This window comes from Hyperoodon ampullatus (genome assembly GCF_949752795.1).
Source record: "Hyperoodon ampullatus genome assembly, chromosome: 19".
NCBI classification, from domain to species: Eukaryota; Metazoa; Chordata; class Mammalia; order Artiodactyla; family Ziphiidae; genus Hyperoodon; species Hyperoodon ampullatus.
In genome coordinates this window covers 25,134,063-25,154,573 of record NC_136932.1, presented here as the reverse complement: position 1 = coordinate 25,154,573, position 20,511 = coordinate 25,134,063, and the positions used below count along the sequence as shown (strand labels likewise).

The window sequence follows — 20,511 nt, the reverse complement described above, 5'->3', positions numbered from 1 at the left end:
GCATTGGCAGGCAGATTCTTAACCACTGCGCCACCAGGGAAGTCTCTTAATTTTTTTAAGAAGTAAAGAATTACTTTTTCATAATAAATAATTATGTTTTCATGATGTGAATCCAAAGCTTATTTCTCTTTATGTACAGTGTATGAACGAGAATTAATTTAAGAACAAAGAGCTTCTTGGACAGCAATACAAACTTCCCTGTTAACTAATTTTAATGAGAGTAAATAATTCATTTTTTCAAGTGTTTCCCTACCCCCCTTTAAAGCTACTGTGGTATATCACAATTAAAACTTTTTGTGAAAGAACTTAAAGAGAAGAGTCTGGATTATTTTTTAAAATATTCTTTTGATTTTTTTTTTGAAATCTAGTTGTTGTGTGAATATATTGTGAAGATCTCTCATAGCCTTAAGCAGCTGTAATAAACAGTCATTACTTAGAATTGAGAACTAACTCAGTTGTAACATAATCCTTTCCTCTGAGGGTAGTATAGCATTACTAAAAAAGGCACACAAAACTTATTACTCTGAATGACATATATTTTGTCCTGTTTTCTCCCTCCCTCCCTCCCTCCCCTCTGCCCTTCTTTCCTGCCTTCTTTCAGTCCCTTCTTTCCCTCCTTCCTTTCCTCTTTTGTTTCTTCCCTCCATCCTGTCTTTTTTTTCATCCTGTTTTTCTTTTTCTCTTTTGTATTTCAGGAAATTCATTCGAAGAAATCTGCTCTTTCTCTGGATGACAGTGACATCGAAGCTCGCCTTAATAGTTGGAATCTTGGGGTAAAAAAGTATTTGTTTCATGTATGTATGTTGATGTGGCAGAATCATGTTGTATTTGGAAAACATCTTCACTCATTTAATTCTAAACAATGACTATTACTGGCTGTTAGACATTTAGTACTGTGTGAGCACTGGGAAGGACTTGGGGAACAGGAAAGAGAAATAACGTTCCAAAGAAGCATGAATGGTCCCTGCCCTCGACAAGCTGACTTCCTTGTTGGTGAAATAAGAGACATACACATGGAACAGTTAAATAAACTTTAAGATAGTGTATGATCAAACTATATAAGCAAAATGAGTTACATAGAAAGTAGAATCCTGAAGTGGAGGGGAGAGGAGGAGGACTTGGAGAAGCAAGGTCAGTTGGGTTAAAAAAATTCTCCAGGAGACCTCAGGATGAGCCGTCATCGTGGACAGTGGTTATCATGTTCAGAGGCCGGCTGTGAATGTTTCTGGGTGGATAGGGAGGAGGGGGCAGGAGCTAGAGGCAGAAAGAGGCGTGAAGAAAGGTGTGACCGTTGACCGGGACTCAGGTACGGTTAGAGGGCAGTGCCATCAGGCTGGGTTGTATTGGAGCTTTGAATACTAAACTGAGAAGTTTAGCTTTTAAATTTTAGGCAGTAGTGAGATTAATTTTTTTTCCCCTCCACATTCCACTTTACATATATGCTGTTTAAATGCTTTCAGGAAGTGAAAAGGGGTTTGATCAATTTTTTAAATCCCACTTTATTATTATCAAAATAATTTGTAACTTGAAAAATTTGAAAAACATAAAGTCAGATGAATAAAATTTGTATTAACATTTTGTTAAATATATCTTTCCCTCATTTTTTTCTGTGTGTATTTATAAAATTAAGATTTAAACAAAATTGGGGTCATATTATAATTACTATTTTATTATGTGCTGTTTTAAATTTGGTATGAGTTAATAATAGTTCTCTTAGCATGAATATTAATGGTAGCACTAATTATTCTTTTGGGTAGATAGTTCATAACCTATTTAAACATTCTGACATTTTTGGACATGTAGGTTGCTCCCAGTGATTTGCTAATATAAGTAATACTGCAATAAAATTCCATAAAAGAGTCCTTTTATACCTGTTTGGTTGCTTTCTTAGGTTACGTTAGGTCTTGGTACCTTGCCCTCCAGAAGGTGTATACCAATTTGTTCTCCAACCAGAAGTATATAGGACTGTCTGTTTCTTACTTCTTCACTGACATCAGGTGTTATTATTTTTTTAAAAAAACCTAAAACCCTTCCTACTAGTAATGGTCTTTTTAAAAAAATAAATTTATTTATTTATTTTTGGCTGGTTGTGTCTTTGTTGCTGCGGGCAGGCTTCCTCTAGTTGCGGTGCGTGGGCTTCTCATCTCATTGCAGTGGCTTCTCTTGTTGGGAGCACAGGTTCTAGGTGCACAGGCTTCAGTAGTTGTGGCACGCGGGCTCAGTAGTTGTGGCTCGCGGGCTCTAGAGCACAGGCTCAGTTGTTGTGGCACACGGGCTTAGTTGCTCCGCGGCATGTGGGATCTTCCCGGACCAAGGCCCGAACCCGTGTCCCCTGCATTGGCAGGTGGATTCTTAACCCCTGCACCACCAGGGAAACCCCATACTAATACCGATCTTCAATGAAAGCAGTGCTTTAGGACATGTGACTAGGTGGTATTAAGAAGGTCACAGTGGGTGTGCATAGACACGGAGAAAGGGAGCCAACCTTCCTTTAGGTGTCTGTGGTGGACTCCACAGTGGTGTGATTTCTGTGAAGATGGAAAGGATAGGAAAGAAACAAATTTCAAAGAGAATGAAGAATGCTTAGTGGCTGATTGGTGGGCTGAATAGGAGGGCGCCTGAAGGTTTGGTTGCAGGAAAGTGGGAAGGTTGTCTCTCTGTCAGTTAATTGATTGTCCGATGGGGAAAGCATTTCAGGGGTTTCAACGTGTCATTCTAGACTGGTAGGGTTAAGAGAGGCGGTAAGATTAATTGGGGAGTTCAAGGTTTTCAGCTCCACGAGTGAGTCTCCAAGGCTGGCGTCTTGATTTGCAGCCGCACTGCTGTAGGTGATGGCTGTATCCAGGGCCTGGGACAGATCTAGTCTTCAGAGACTTCAGACTGAGGGGGCTGGCTGCGCAGTGGCCACAGTTAGAGGGGAGGGGACCCGGAAGGATTTAAAGCAGTGTGAATCTCCCAGGCATTTGGGGAGTATGCTAATGAAAGAGAAGAAAGAATTGATAGTGAGAGGGCTATAAGAGGTCAAAAGAAGACCGTTTTCACAGTTGAAGGGGTAGGGGAAGCTGCCACTGGAGGGGAGTGCTGAGTTACTGGTGTGGGAGAGGAGCACAGGAATCCCTCAGGAAGACCCATTCTGTTTGCCAGAAAGCGGTATCAAAGTGAAAAATAAAATTTTGGGCTATCCTTTTAAACTTGGCTTTGCCCTTAGCCATTTGAAGCTTCTGATGTACATTTCTTAGCACACAGTACTTTTCACAATTATTTAACTGTTCAGAGGATTAAAATTTTCATTCATATAATAAAATTAAGATAAAACATCTAAAATATTTTGAGGTAATGCCCTAAAACTAGGACTGCCTGGGGTTTTGTTTCACATTTTTATTGTTCAAAGAATGCACTAACAGTGTAAAATATGAAAGTCTTGCATTTTTATATATTTATAATGCATATGCATTAATCAGTTTGAACTATATTTCTTGATCACAGTAGAATAATTTAAATACCCAGTGTATTCAAAAGCTTCGATTTTGCTTTGATTTTAGTTTTGTATGAGAATGTGCAATGCACTTTTGTTTCTTTCTTCCTCTGAATGATCAGTTTATAGCTAGTGAATTTTGTGCTCTGTACTAAGGGCACATGTTTTATATTGCTGGCATGCCTGTCAGCACCTACTTTCTGATTCATTAGATGTTCTAGACTTTTAATTTTCTAGTTACTGTTGAAAAAATATATTTCTCCCCCAATTATATTCTTTCTTTTCCTAGGAGTGTGTTAATATTTTCCCTAGGAATGCATAATTCAAGTAGAACTTTACTTGGTAAAGCTAGCAATTAAATAATACAATTCCTCCTGTATTACTTTTTAATTACTCTTTAACCTTTTTAACCTTTAGCTTTTGGGAAGCTTTCTTGCTTTGTTAACATATATTTCATGCATGACTGTCTTTATGTAAAAATTTTTTCTTTTTTCCTGAACACGGCTGGGGGACCTGGAGGGGGAGGGCTCTCCCAGGCCTTCCATCGGGTCACCAGCTCCCCACCCGTTCCCACCCGGGGCCTAGGTGCTGGCTGAGCCTCGCTCCCATCAGGAGCGAACTAACAGTGGGGACGCTTTAGGTGACCCCCTTAGGTCAGGTCTCTTCAGAATTTGTGCGGGAGATCTCCCAGGACAGGCAGTGGAGGAAATGGCACCCGGCGGAGGATGGAGCGGGGGAGGTCAGCGGGAGTGAGGCCCCCCCCGATCCCGCGGGGAGCTCCCGAGGGCGGACAGCACCCCTACCCTAGTCCGGCGGCCCCACTGAGGGCAGAGCCCATGGGGAAGAACTTACTGTCCAGGGCTGGGGGGCACCTGCAAGCCCTCGACAGCTGGGGACGCCCCCGAACCCCCCGTGTAAGGAGTGAGGGACCCCTGGCTGTCTTCCTTGTGGTCGCCCTGCCGGGGCCTGTCCAGAACTGTGCTCAGTCACCAGGCACATCTGTCCCCCCGGCTGAGCGGACACGTGGGCGAGTCGGGGTGAGAGGAGCGCCCACGCTGCCGAACCTCGGAGTCCTGGGCTAAATAAAGTGGACTAGTTGGAAGCCAAGGAGCTCAAAGCTAATGGGTACGGGAGATGCTGCCAGACAGTTTTCTAAAGTGATTGTGCCAGTCTGCACCCTCATCGGAATGCGGCGTGGACCGGTTCCTGCCCCTCTACTTTCGCTTCCATACTTGGTGGTGTCAGTTTTTCTTTTAATTATAAAACTTAGCCGTTCTTGACAGTGGTTAGTGACATTGCGAAGTGTGCTTTTAATATGTATTTTCCTGATGACTGATAGAGTTAGATGCCTTTTTTTTTTGCGGTACGCGGGCCTCTCACTGCTGTGGCCTCTCCCGTTGCGGAGCACAGGCTCCGGACGCGCAGGCTCAGCGGCCATGGCTCACGGGCCCAGCCGGTCCGCGGCATGGGGATCCTCCAGGACCGGAGCACGAACCCGTGTCCCCTGCATCGGCAGGCGGACTCTCAACCACTGCGCCACCAGGGAAGCCCTAGATGCCTTATAGTATGTTGACTGACAGTTTGGGTAGCTTCTCAGAGTTAAGTACTTACTGAAGACTTTGCCAGTTTTCCTTTTGGGTTGTCTGCCTTTTTCTTTTGAATATGTAAGAGCTTTTTATCTGTTCTGGATGACTACTTTTGGAATATAGTATTGTAAATATTTTCTTCCACTTTGTTGCTTTCCTTCATTCTCTTACTGGTGTCTTTGATGAACAGAAATTTAAATTTTTAATGCTGTTCATTTTCACATTTTCATCTCATGAAAAAATGCTTTTTCTGTCCTGTTTAAAGTCTTTGACTATCTTGAGTTCCTGACGATGTTCTCCTATGTTTTCTTCTAACAACTCTATTGTTTCACTTTTTCTATTTAGATTTACATGCTATCTGGGGCCGATTGTAGTATATGTTGTAAGATAGGAAGTTAAGATTTGTTTTTGTCCCTTATAAGTATCCAGGTGACACTCCCATTTATTGCAAAGACTTCTTTTCCTGCTGCACTGCAGTGTTACTTGTCTCATAAATCAGGTGACAGTACATGTGTGTTTCCATTCTGTTCCTTTGGCTTATTTGCTTTTCCTTGTGGCAGTGATTGATGTCTATATCTGTATTTCATTTGTGCTCATTAAATGTTTGTTGAAATGTGAGTAAACCAACGAATGAACCTTCATTTGTAGTATTTTTTCTGTGGAAAACATTTTTCAAGTTCTAAAATATTGACTTAAAAACATTATTTTGGAGCATAATTGATTTGACATTGATGACTGAATTTCTTTTATGCTATATAGAAAGAGTTTTGGCAGTTCTTCTGACGGATGCTGTGACTTAAAAACGCTTATTCTAGTTTTGCTGCTAGTAATATATTGCCCGAGAATGTCCTTTCCTCTAAGACAGCTAAAATATCAGATAAAGTGTCTTTCTATTTTTCTGGAACCTTGGAGCATCTCTATTTGATCAACATTAGTTAGTCTATAAGGAGGTCAGTTTGACCAAGTCCTGAATAATCTGAAGAAACAAACTGACAGAACTCTTTGTAACCGAACAATTCTGCTAAAAAACTTAACAAAATAAAATGTTAAAAGCCAGTTTTCATTAGAGAGCATTCAGATATTTGTATTTATGTCTAGTTTAAATTATTTATTTTATTGTGACTGTTTTTCAAACAAGAAATGTTCTGTCACATGATTTATTCATGCTATTGGAACTACATTTTTTTGGCTTTGCTTTCTGTATAATATTTTGTTAGACTTTAATGTTTCACATAAGTTCTTTTTATCTTCCATTTTGGATATTCCTTATTGTGGTATTCGTTCTTGAGGTATTATGAGAGAACAAGAAGTCTTCTAAAAGAGCATGAAGAAAGTAAATGTTAAGACTTTAGAGATTGCTGCAAGTCCATGTTACTTGTGGATTACAAAGTGGGAACATTTAACTTCAAAGCACGTCTGGCTGCTGTTATAAAATCAGAAAATAGATTGCTTATTTCCCTCAAATAGACTAGAGAACATGGTCTACTATGAATAGTTCTCATTACATTTTTTTCTTTTTTGCGGTACGCGGGCCTCTCACCGCTGCGGCCCCTCCCGCCGCGGAGCACAGGCTCCGGACGCGCAGGCCCAGCGGCCATGGCCCACGGGCCCAGCCGCTCAGCGGCACGCGGGATCCTCCCGGACCGGGGCACGAACCCGCGCCCCCTTCCTCGACAGGCGGACTCCCAACCGCTGCGCCACCAGGGAAGCCCTCTCATTACATTTTAAAAGTGGGTATGAGACAAACTCAATGTATTGTAAATGAGTAACAACAACAGGAGATTTATACTTGTTTACAGTGTTCATTCTTGCTTTTAAATATTAGAATAGACTTTTTCTTTGGTCAACTTGAGAGAGGAAATTTGTGATAACAGGATGAGTCCTTAATTTCTGTATTTAATGGCTTTTAAAGATGAAGAGGATGAAATAGGAGTTATTTTTGCATAGTTGAGAGGCTACATTGTAATTAGCTAAACCAATATTTTGTACCCTGCTTATAAATGTAGAGCCGGGTAAAAATAAGTCACAGATGGTTTTCTTGGCTTTTGGTTTTAAATTTTAAGCTTAATTAGAGCTTGAGCATCTTTGGGAATTCTCTGTTTCCCTCTTCCTTTATTTTCCCCCTTATATTTAATTCTACTTTATGAATTAGGGTTTTATATGCATGTGTCTTTGAAGGACTTACTTTCTATGCTGGTTTTCTCCATTCCAAAAATAGAGAATGGTTACTTACTTTTCATATATATACCTTCAGACAATAAATATTTATTGAGTGTACTTTGCTACCTGCTGGAAATTTGCTGCCTCTTTTTTTCAAAAAGTTGTGTATATATAGTACAGTGTTATTTACTAAAGACTATGCCTCTTTCTCTGGTATGATATTTAAGTAGATTTTATTATTATCTTTACTTAATAAATGTTTCCCAAAGTAAATGCACTAATTCATACACCCAACAGTAGTGCTCCACATCTGGAACACTTTTATTGTCAATTTTTTAATGTATGCCAATCTAGTGGCTGTAAAATACCATCTCTTTGTGGTATTACTTTACATTTTTCATATTTCTAAACAGATTGAGCATATTTTCATGTTTATGTTATTCAGATTTCCTCATCAGTGAAATGTATCTCAAGTTTTTCCCATTTGTTTTTTTTTTTTCAAATGGGCTGTTGTTCTTTCTTTTATTTTATTTATTTATTTATTTATTTATTTTTTGCGGTTTGCGGGCCTCTCGCTGTTGTGGCCTCTCCCATTGCGGAGCACAGGCTCCGGATGTGCAGGCTCAGCAGCCATGGCTCACTGGCCCAGCCGCTCCGCGGCATGTGGGATCTTCCCGGACCGGGGCACGAACCCATGTCCCCTGCATCGGCAGGCGGACTCTCAACCACTGTGCCACCAGGGAAGCCCCCCTTTCTTTTATTTTAAAAGAACTTCTTTACACATTGTGTAGACTAATTATTTGTGCAAATATCTCCATCCAGTTTACGGCTTGCCTTTTTCAATTTATTTATAATATTTTTTTTAGAGAGAAGTTCTTACTTAAAGTGGTCAAATTTATTATTTCTTTTTTGTTTATGCTTTTTTTATGTGTTGTTTAAAGAAATTTTCTCTACTCCAAGGCCATGAAGTCATTCTTCTCAGTTGTCTTCTGAAAGTTTTCATAGTTCTGCTTTTAATTATAAGTATTTAATCCTTTGGGAATTTATTATACATGGTGTGAGGAAGGGATCTGCTCTTATTTTCTTCCTCTTATTGAACACATCCTTATTTTCTCAATAATTTGCTGTGGTATATCTTTCATGAATCATATTCTTATATATATTTGAGTTTCTGGTACTTTCCTGTTAGTTCCTTTGAGTTATTTTCATTACTATAGTTTTATTATGTCTTGTAAGGCAACCCACCTTGATTTTTTTTCTTCAGGCATGTCTTGGCTATCCTTGTCCCTTTATTTATTTATATACATTTTATAGTGAGCTTATTAAATTTTCCAAAAACCCTATTGAGATTTTGGTTTGGATAAATTTAGTCACTAGATCTAGTTAAGGGGAATTGACATTTTTATAATATTGAGGCTATCCAAAAACATGGTTTCACACTCTTTTTATTTCAGTCTTAATATCTTTCAGAAAAAGCTTAATTATTTTCTCCATAAAGGGTTTATGAATGTTTTCTTAGATTTATTTTTAGGAATTATATATTGTTTTATGATTATAAATGATGTCTTTGTAAAACCATCTTTTTTCCTAGATGATTTTGCTAATTTATAGAAATGCAGCTGACTTTTACATATTGGCATCCAGCAACTTTGCCAAGCTCTTATTTGGTCAGCCTCTACTTAACATCTTTCTATTTTTTGTCTTTATTTGTTGTGTTCTTTATGAACTTCCTGAAATTATTTAAAAGTTGTACTTGAATATATATTGTTCTAGTGGTCGTGGAATGTAAATATCATCAAATATTGACCTGCAGGAGAGTGGCCTACCTTAAGTGGGCTGTCCAAAAAAGCCTGATGAATCAGAGCACTGCAGACAGGGGAGTCAAAAGGAGGGCTGTATGACAGTTTTCTTCTGTTTCATGGATTTTTAAAAAAGTGATTCCTTCTGCTGACAGGTTTTGATTTTGATGTTCTATTTTTTTTTTATAATAAGCTTTTATGGACATCAGATTCTTTTTTCTGTTCATGATTATTTCTATTAGGTTTTTCTGAACAAGCAATAGCCAGCGAGCATATGAAAGTGGTGGCTTGGGTAGCTTACTTTATTTCTTAGTTCAGGAAGGCTCCCTTCTCCTGACCCACTGAACTGCAGTATCTTTAGTAGATGGTGCCTTCTGTGGCTGTCATTTTGGCTTGTCTTCAGATTCCTTGATTTCTTCTTGTTTCCGTAGGGCCCTTTTCTGTAGCCCCTTTTTCTTTTTTCCTCATGGACAGCCTTCCTTCCAGGGCCCTCCCTCTACTGCAGAAGTGCTTGCTTCCTAAGACTGCCTTCTCTGGCCCACACCCCGTGACCCTCTTTGACTTCTCTGTCTCCAGCACTCTCATCTCTCAGGCTTTTTGTCTGACCCACTTAAGCCACTTTCCTTCTACAGGTCAATATTTGATGACATTTATGTCCCACCACTAGTAGGACCCTCAGGACTTGCTTTTTTTCCATATTATCACTCAGGTTTGGCTTAGAATCTAATTCTGCTGATTTGTGATCTTTCTTTGGCCACTTACATGTTATTCGAATTTTTTGTAATCTCTTCCTCCTTGTTGTGATGTAGGCATGGGTGACGGGTATGAATAAAAATAAATGCTCTCTTTGTTCATCTGTATGGATTTTTGGAGGATGGGGAGAGAAATTTAAATTCAGGCAGTTGCCATTACTTTATGAGAACCAGCCTCCAGGTGAAAGAAATTATTTTGTAAATTTCTTCTAATCTAGGTGCAGAAATATAGTTATTCTTCAGATCCTGTCTGTAGCTATAGAGGCTTAAAATTTTTTTTGAATTTTATTGAAGTATAGTTGATTTACAATGTTGTGTTAATTTCTGCTATACAGCAAAGTGACTCAGTTATACATATATATATTCTTTTTCATATTCTTTTCCATTGTGGTTTATTAAAGGATACTGAATATAGTTCCCTGTGCTGTACAGTAGGACCCTGTTGTTTATCCATCCTATATTAAAATATTTTTTGGTTAAGTTCTATTTTTAGTTTCACTGCTGCTATATTCTTTGATTAATTGATTCTTTACCCCGAACTTCATTGTCAAATTGGGTATGGATTGTTCATCTTCCATGATTATTAATTATAATACACCATTTGAGAAGCTTTTTGAAAACACAATGGGATTTTAGAGGAGTGGAACCCAGTAATATATATTTGAAAAAGTTTGTCAGTTGATGCTAATGGTTTACTTCAGGGTAAGAACCACTATCCTAGGTTGAAGTCATAATTAGTGTTACATTTATATTCTTGTACATTTTGAGGTTATCCATGTAGCAAATTGTGAGTTTATGATGCTAAGAGATTGGAATTCCATGATAATGATTTTTAATTATCACTTCATTTGTGGATCAAATAGTTGAGATAGCAATCAGTGTTACTAATTGATCATGTAGTACATTAATTCAATAAATATTTCATTGAAAGCCTGCTACATGCTAAGTATTATGCTAGGTTCCAGGAATACAAAATTGAGAAGTCATCATCCTTGCACTCACTGAGCTTAAAGACAGATGTGGAGACATACTGATAAACATGTAAATATAACAGAAGAGCCATGAGAGACACACAGCGTACTTCAGGAGATGATAAGAGGGCGGGATCAGGTGCAGTTTGCCCCTTCCTTCCTTCTTTTCTTTCCTTCTTTCTTCTCTTCCTTCCTTCCTCTCTCCCTTCCTTTATTCCTTCTTACTGAATATTTGTGGGACACCCACTACCTACTGGGTCCTGTGGTGGATGTTGGGATAGGTGTGTTACAAGACAGGCATAGTCTGTTTTCAGAGTCCACAATCTTTTGCAGAAGATAGATATTAGATCACAAAAAGGAGATGAACCTCCAGGGTACTGCTGCAGTAGTAGGAAGTTAACTAAATGTCCTGGTGGAGACATTCCTGAACTGAGAGTCTGGAATAAGTTAACCACATGAAGAAGTTGGGAGAATGATTTCACAGGTTGCAAAGACTCAGATATGGGAGAGAGTGTAGTGCTTTCAAAGTAATGCAACTTGTTCGGTGTGCTTGGAACATAGGGTATATTGGGGGATAGAAAGGTAGATATAGGAGGAATCTCAAAGGAATTTTGTATTCCAGTTCTTATTATGGAGGTAAAGTTAAGGTTTCATACATCAAATCTGCCTGGGAGTGTAGCGATTAAATTGGGACTTGAAGGATGATAGGAGGGTACTTATAGGGGTTAGAGGGGTAGACAGAGGTAGAGAGGCACAGGAAGACCTACCGTATTCTGGTGATGTAGGTCATTCAGGGTCCTGGGGGATGAAATGTGAGGTGAGGAGAAGTGGGGATGAGGCTGGGTGGTTAGGCTGTGAGAGGGTCATGCAGGTGCATTTATGGCACAAAGGAGTTTATGCTTTATATTTTATTTGTTCATGGGGTACTAAAAATATATTATGCAATACCCATTCTAAGAAACATACTAAATATTAAGACATATGGGAAACATTTTCATTATAGTTTAATTAAAACTCAAATATTAATGTCTATTTTATTTTAAAATTTTCAGATAGAAAATCCTCGGTACCTGAGACAGAAGCCTATCCCAGTTACTTTGGTAGGTGAGAAATGCATTGAACTTTTCCTACGGTCAGATATTTTAAAAGAAAATAATCCTCAAGTTATTTGGAGAAAATAATTCAAGTCCACATTATGAAGCATAATAGTCCTATTAATCCTATCGCTTGGAAGTGAATAAATCACTATTTTTCTCCAATATGGGTATTATTTTGGCATGGACTTCAGCCAATTTAGAGTTTACTTTTTGATAAACCAGTCCTGAAAAAGTATTGAATGACTCTTCCTCATTCAACAGATGACTCCCAAATTCAGCCTGAGAAAATCCAGCAGTCTCCAGGATGATCAGTTATTGTCTCGAATGCACGAGAAGGAGGTAGGATCAAGATATTTCTGATGTATCTAATTTATTAAACAATTTTTGTATTTTGTGTAATGTAAATTTTCTGGTTAGAATAAGGTTGCATGGTAGGAAGAGGTTGTCATTGGTACGGATATAAAATGCTGATGCCAGTAAGGCAGGGTCGTCTTCAACTTTGTGATGCCCGTCTTCCGTTTTGTGTGTCCTGGCTCCAGGCCTGCTGGACAGATTGCACTGAGGGGCTCTCTCCTGACTATCAATTCCTGATTATCAGGCCTATCAATTCCTGATTATCAGGGCCTATCAATTCCTCATTATCAGGCCTATCAATTCCTGATTATCAGAGCCTGGGGGGGATGGCAGGTTTTAGAAGCAGTATCTTTGACCTCAGTGAATCCCTTCATCCTCTCTTTATCTCACGTTCCTCATAATGTATCTTTCTAATTTCACTATTTTTTACTGTTTCTACTATTTTAAATTGATCTGCTAAATTCAGCTATGCTAGATCTGCTATAGGACACAATGTACTATCTTTCTTTGATCATTTGAAAATAGAATTTTTAAAGAGACAGTGGTGTTTATTGGTTAAAAGCAAAAGCTATGGAGTCAAGAATATGTGGATATAAATCCTCCTTACCAGCTATGTGAAAATGGGCAGATACCTATCCTCCCTGAGTCTCAGTTTCTTCATCTTACTTGGGAGGTGTCTGCTTTACAGGATTAGTAGGAAGATTTTGTAGTCTTTGGGTACCTGTGTACTCCACATGTATAATAGTAGTCATTAATTTGCTTTATTATTTTCTTAAAAAAAATTTTTATTCTGGAAAATTTAAAAATCATCATTATTTTATTTTTGCTTATGACACCAATGAAACACTGGTCATCTGTGTGGTACGATGAAAGACAATTAGATTAGGAACCTGAAAAATTATGTTCTTAATCTGCCTTAACCATTTTCTAGTTATATGACCCAGGGAAGTCAAGAATATTAGTTTAGGGCTTCCCCGGTGGCGCAGTGGTTGAGAATCTGCCTGCTAATGCAGGGGACACGGGTTCGAGCCCTGGTCTGGGAGGATCCCACATGCCGCGGAGCAACTAGGCCCGTGAGCCACAATTACTGAGCCTGCGCGTCTGGAGCCCGTGCTCCCCAACAAGAGAGGCCGCGATAGTGAGAGGCCCGCGCACCGCGATGAAGAGTGGCCCCCGCTTGCCACAACTAGAGAAAGCCCTCGCACAGAAACGAAGACCCAACACAGCAAAAATTAATTAATTAATTAATTAAAAATTAAAAAAATAAATAAATAAATAAATAAAAGAGATTTCCTTAAAAAAAAAAAAAAAGAATATTAGTTTAATTTTTGTTTAAACAGGGTTGTTACGAAGTCAGATGAGAATAGTGAATATGTATGTAACTTGTAAATGCTAATGCACTATTTAAATGGGCAAATTGTGAAAAATATTATTGGACTTAGATTAATGGTTCTAATTAATTTATTTCAATAATTTTATCTTTCATTTTAATGGGAGGCTTCTAAGAATTTATGAAATTTAATTTCAATTTTGGTATTTTCAACATGATAGTTTTCTTACCATCCTATTTATAAAATATCACAGAAGACAATGATATTTTTCTCAGGTATTCCATACAATATCATGAGCATATAAGTTTATTTTTGTTGATAACAGAGGAGGAAGCGCTATTTTTTCTTTTAAATTTCTTTTTTAAAAAAAGTATTCATTTAGGGCTTCCCTGGTGGCGCAGTGGTTGAGAGTCCCCCTGCCGATGCAGGGGACATGGGTTCGTGCCCCGATCCGGGAGGATCCCACGTGCCGTGGAGTGGCTGGCCCTGTGAGCCATGGCCACTGAGCCTGCACGTCCAGAGCCTGTGCTCCGCAATGGGAGAGGCCACAGCGGTGAGAGGCCCGCATACTGCAAAAAAAAAAAAAAGTATTCATTTATTTTAATTAATTGATATTGGAGTATAGTTGCTTTACAGTGTTGTGTTAGTTTCTGCTGTACAGCAAAGTGAATCAGCTGTATGTATACATATATCCCCTTTATTTAGATTTCCTTCCCATTCAGGTCACCACAGAGCACCAAGTAGAGTTCCCTGTGCTATAGGGTAGATTCTCATCAGTTATCTAGTTTATATGTAGTAGAGTATATGTATCAATCCCAATCTCCCAATTCATCCCCCCCCCTTTTAAATTTCAGTCTGGTGGAATGACTGCTGCTGATCTCAGTAATATTCCATCGTTTTATAGCTCCAATTTAAGGCATGCAGTGTTTTGTTTCTTAGTGCACTGCTAGTGTTTTTGAAGAACCTGTTGAAATAAAAAGAAATTACACTCTAAAAAGCGTTTTTGAGGGTAATACTTACATTCAGATGCACGTTCTTTGGAACTTCTGTTTCGAAATTCTTTCCTTTTTTTTTTTTTTTTTTTCCGGTACGCGGGCCTCTCACTGCTGTGGCCTCTCCCGTTGTGGAGCACAGGCTCCGGACGCGCAGGCTCAGCGGCCATGGCTCACGGGCCCAGCCGCTCCGCGGCATGTTGGATTTTCCTGGACCGGGGCACGAACCCGTGTCCCCTGCATCGGCAGGTGGACTCTCAACCACTGCGCCACCAGGGAAACCCTGAAATTCTTTCCTTTTAAAAAAATTGTCATTAATTGTTTTTCACGTCATTCTAAGTCATTACCAACTATTTTTCCTTTTCCTTTTACTGTTGAGACTGCTTACCATAGAATATTTTTTTTTTTTTTTTTTGCGGTATGTGGGCCTCTCACTGCTGTGGCCTCTCCCGCTGCGGAGCACAGGCTCCGGACGCGCAGGCCCAACGGCCATGGCTCACGGGCCCAGCCGCTCCGCGGCACGCGGGATCCTCCCAGACCGGGGCACGAACCCGTGTCCCCCGCATCGGCAGGCAGACTCCCAACCACTGCGCCACCAGGGAAGCCCCACCATAGAATATTTAAAATAATTGAAAGGACCTGGTGTCTTTTTGAATTTTTTTTTTGGTGTTTCGTGAAATAATGTCCTTATTCTTTATGATGACATCTTGGGTCAGGGGTAAACATACCAAGGCTCCCCACATACGTGTTGAAAGAGAAAACATTTAAAGCTATTCTGTATTGCATTTGAGATTCATAATTTTAAATGTGTGTGGCTTTATTTTTTTCCACCCCCTTATGTTTTTGTTTTTCTTTTTGGCATACTGTAAAAATATTTGTGGCATCATTGAGAAGTTTGCATGTAAACATCAACTTACACCATATATTAAAATATATCCAGTGTATATTTTGGCTAAAATAACTCTTTGTGTAGCTACATAGTCATTTCTGACTTTTTTTTTAAACTCCTTTATTAGAGTATAATTGCTTTAAAATGGTGTGTTAGTTTCTGCTTTATAACAAAGTGAATCAGCTATACGTATACATATATCCCCATATCTCCTCCCTCTTGCGTCTCCCTCCCACCCTCCCTATCCCACCCCTCTAGGTGGTCACAAAGCACCCAGCTGATCTCCCTGTGCTATGTGGCTGCTTCCCACTAGCTATCTGTTTATAATTGGTAGTGTATATATGTCCGTGTCACTCTCTCACTTCATCCCAGCTTACCCTTCCCACTCCCTGTGTCCTCAAGTCTGACTATTTTTGATGAAATTTTTTGATCATATTTTTTATCCATCCTAAAATATTTAAAAGTATATGCTGAGTTGCCCCAGTGTGAGAATTATCTTAGTTTCATCTTTCTTTTAAAGTAGTATTTGTGATTATAAAATAATTTGTGGATTTTTATTAAAGAAAACTTGGAAAATATAGACGTATGTAAAGAAGGAAATAAAATCATCTATGAAATAAAAACACTGGTAAAATATCATTGGGTTGTCTTTTAGTCTTTTCTTTATGTATCCTGTAAACATGTTATTTTTCTTTAGAAGATTGAAATGATATCATATACATTGTTTTGTATAACTCAAGTATTTTATGCTACTAAATATTGTTCCTAAGCATTTATTTTCAATGGCTGTATTATAGTTCATATTATAGAATTATCCCCAGTTAATTTAAATTATCCCTATTGTTGGGTATTGAGATTGAGTTTTCACTAATATAAATAATTCTGGGAAGAATGTCCTTATATGTCTGTCTTTATATGCATTCTAAATATTTATATGGGGTAATGAATTATGTCTTACATGGTAAATTGAAATAATGGATTTTTGTAAGTTTAGTATCATAAACAATTTAACCTCTAAAATAAAAATGAATGCTTGGAAGTGTCATGAATATTGTATGTGATTATAAGGTACAAGTAAAGGATGTATTATATGCAAAAATGAGAATGAATGTAAAAAAGCAAAGATAATTAGGAACCATTTGAAGGTAGAGGAAGGTAGCAGTTTAGATTGCCTTTGTAAATATAAAAAGACTAATTATATTTTTAATACAGAACATGTATTTTTTGTTTTTTTTTCAGTTTCAGGAGATAGTTTTTTTAATATTTTCATTTTTGAAATAGAGAATACTAATCATTAAAAGAAAGATATTCAGACTTTAGGAAAAGCATTGATTTTCCTGAATTACATGTGTATCTCTATGCTAAACATAATATAATTGTTAGAGATCATGGTGTTTCCCCTGTTCTGGTCACTAGAAAGATCAGAGCTTCCACAGCATATTTTCAGCAACTGTAATATTTTATGACATGTACTTTTGTGTGCTGTCCTAAATCTTTGTCCTTAGTGGTCTCTTTCTATTTCATATTCTTTTCAATTTTTTGTCTGTGTACTTTAATCTTATTATATTTGTGTATATCAATATTTGTATAACTGTATCAAATTCTTTCTAGATTGGTGCATGAATAGATGGATAAATAAAAAAGTCCATTTGCAAAAAAAAGAATTAACAAAAAAGAAAATACCAACCATACCACTTTAATATTTTTGTCTGTTTTCAAGAGATAGTTTTCTAACTTGGATTTTTCCCTAAACTTAAATGCATAGTTACATTGTGATGTGTGTAGTTATCCTTTAGAAGGATGATCTTATGTCTACTTGATTAAGTCACTTTTGTTAGACATATACTTATGGGCATGAGGATAAATGCTTTTCTGTTTTGAAATTCAGCAGGCTCTTGCATGTTCACATCAGACAACCCTGATGTGTCTTGTACATGTTCTCATCTACAAACGCTTTTGTTGTTGCTGGGTAGCATTTTAAAAATAAGAAATAACATTGTTTCAAGTGAGTTAAGTTTATTTTAAAATTAAATATTAAATTAAATAGTAATCTTCATTTCCTCAACACCTGATCTTTTCTCTTCAAGGTAATCATTGCAGAAAATTTAATGTGTATTCTCTTTAAAAGTTTCCAGGAATATCTCATTTTTAAAATACAAATAAGATCCTAGCGCATACTCTATATACTGTTTCATTTTGCTTTTTAAATGCTAACATATATTCTGATGATTTTTTTATATCAGTAGTATGGCATCATCTTTTTAAATAGTTGCATTGTATTTTATTTTACTGATGGACCACATTTTATTAATATAGATTCCTATTGAGGGATAGAGGTTATGTAGAATATTTTGCTACAACAAATAGTGTTTCAAGAATATCCCTGTGTATATTTTTATGTATTGCATATTTCTTCTTATACAGTAAATTCTGTGAAATTGAATTTCTCATTAACAGGGTTGCAGGTTTAAATTTTTGATTGACATTGACAGATTGCCCTTAAAATTAGGTTATGTCTGCCTCAGGCTGCAGGCTTGGGTGAGAGTAGGGAGTGACTGCCAGTGGGTGTGGGAGTTCCTTTTTGGAGTGATGAAAATGTCCTAAATTAGATTGTGGTGATGTTGCATAATTCTCTGATGTATTAAAAGACATTGAATTGTATATTTTAAGTGGGTGAATGTTATAGTATGTGAATTATGTATATCTTAATAAACTATTAAAAAAGGTTAGGTCTATTTGTACTTGCACTAATAGTGTATGAGAATGTCTATTTTCCCATTTCATCATCAACACTGAATTATAAACATTTTTGATTATCTGTGAGATGAAAAATAGCATCTTGTTGCTTTGATATTTCCATTGCTTTTATTGTAAGTGAGAATGAACATATTTTTTGTCTGTTTATTGTCTTGTTTTTTTTGCGGGCCTCTCACTGTTGTGGCCTCTCCTGTTACGGAGCACAGACTCCGGACACACAGGCTCAGCGGCCATGGCTCACGGGCCCAGCCGCTCCGCGATATGTGGGATCTTCCTGGACCGGGGCACGAACCCGTGTCCCCTGCATCGGCAGGCGGACTCTCAACCACTGCGCCACCAGGGAAGCCCTGTTTATTGTCTTTTTAGTTTCACTTTTGTGAGCTGTCTTTTCTTATACCTTTCCATATTTTTGTTAAATTGTTTGTCTTCATTGTGATTTCTAAGAACAATTTATATGTTAAGGAATTCAGGTCTTTGTCATATATCGTACAAGTATTTTTCTCTGTATGTCTTTTGATTTATTTCTATTTTTTTAATATATAGAAGTTTTCTTTTCAGTAGTTGGATCTATCAGTCTTTTCTCTATGGCTTCTGGTTTTTGTATTTTGTAGAAAAGACTTTCTTATTCCAAGATTATGAAAAAAATTCATATTTTTGTCTCTTTTTAAATCTTATTTTTGTATTTAAATCTCAGATCCATTTCACAGGGTTTTACTATAGTAGTGATGATAATCTAGGTTAGTCAATTCTTAATGTTATAAAATCAAAATTTAGGAAGTTGAAATGCTTAAGTTTAAGAATGCAGTAAGTGTGGAGAGAATTGAGTGACATGAAATTCTATACAGATTATAGAGTTTGTCTGTGTTTAATAAATGATTTAATTCTTTTGATGCTTTAGAGAGTCCTAAAATATTTAATTAGCCTTTGGAAATCAAACTTTGTAAAACACAACTTCCATTTTAAGTTTATAACTGTGTGGAAAATACCTTAGATGTTAAATGAGTAATATTTGCAATATTATTTTATTAGAGTTGAAGAACTGTAGTAGTTTTCTTTTGATTGGTAAAAACACACCTATAAAATATTTTAAGATTAGAAGTTTTTCTGAATTTATTTGGCATTATGGGAAGACGTTCGGTGACCGTGATCCTTTATTTTAACCTTAGTCTGTCATTCACAAACATACTTGGACTTGTTTGCCTTTGTAATTGCTAACACATTTCCTGTGATATCCACATCACAGAATTGTGTGACCTTGAGCACCATCAAGCAGTGGGGTTCTTTTTTTTTTTTTTAGTAGTCTTAAAAAAGATTTCTGACATAGATTAAGACATTTGGAAAACTGTTGTCACTGAAAATGAAAGAAGAGACAACACAAGGGGAGATCAATTTTCAGAGCAACCATCAGTTTCAGAGAACAGACAGTAGAAACTGCTCTTTTTGTGAAATAAAATAGAGTATTTCCTTTGAACTTCACCTCCACCCATATTGAATGTTCCCACCCATTGCCTAAAAAGGGATATTGCTTCTTTCTTACACAGAATGCCAATTAGGCATTTTTTCCTTTTGCAAATCTGCTAGTTAAGTGTAGAATTTAAATAAATCCAAGATGTTGTAATCTACAGTCATTGACGTAATGAGATAATTTATATTTTAAAACATTTCTTATGAATATAACATTCAGATACACGCAGTCTTACAAACTATAGTAAATAATTATACAAAGGAGAACCATTGGAAAGTGCATGCAGGCAAGGATGAGATCATTGCCAAGACGTCAGCAGCCTGCTGTCTGACTCTTCCCCATCTTACCTCATCCATCTCCCCCAGCAGTAACTGCTATCCTGACTTCTCTGGTAATTTCCCTCCTTTGTTTATAAACTTGACTTTACCACCAATGCCTGCATTCTTAAAAATGAAAATATTTCTGTTTTAGTGGATTTTGACCTTCATTTAAATAAAACTAAACTTCACATATTTTTTTGCTCAATAGTATGTGGGTGACGTTCATCCTTGTTACGCCATTTAGCTATAGTTGGCTTCATTTGCATTACTTTCTATTCAATGAATCTTCCACAGTTTCTTGCCATTTTGTCGATGAATCTATTCTAATTTTTGACTTTTGCAAACAATAACCCTATGGAAAATCATGTACATGTTTCCTGACACACATGTACAAGAGTTTCTCTAGGGCAGTGGTTCTCAGAGTGTGGGCTGCGAACCCTGTGGTCCCCAATACTCTTTCATGAGGTCTATGAGGTCAAAATTATTTTTGTAATAATTTAAAAATGTTATTTATTTTTTTACTGTATTGACACTTGCATTGATGTTGCAAACACAGTGCTGGG

General features: G+C 37.4%; 1 protein-coding gene across 1 annotated transcript in view; it reads left to right on the top strand.

The window, feature by feature from the left end:
• CEP112 (centrosomal protein 112) overlaps positions 1-20,511 on the top strand; it is a gene marked incomplete at its 3' end in the record, with an annotated part of 254,693 nt that overhangs the window by 38,571 nt on the left and 195,611 nt on the right. The window contains exons 6-8 of the mRNA XM_079725522.1: positions 696-773; positions 11,796-11,843; positions 12,102-12,179. Of these exons, the coding sequence (XP_079581648.1) occupies positions 696-773; positions 11,796-11,843; positions 12,102-12,179 (204 nt within the window). The remainder of the gene's footprint in view (positions 1-695; positions 774-11,795; positions 11,844-12,101; positions 12,180-20,511) is intronic.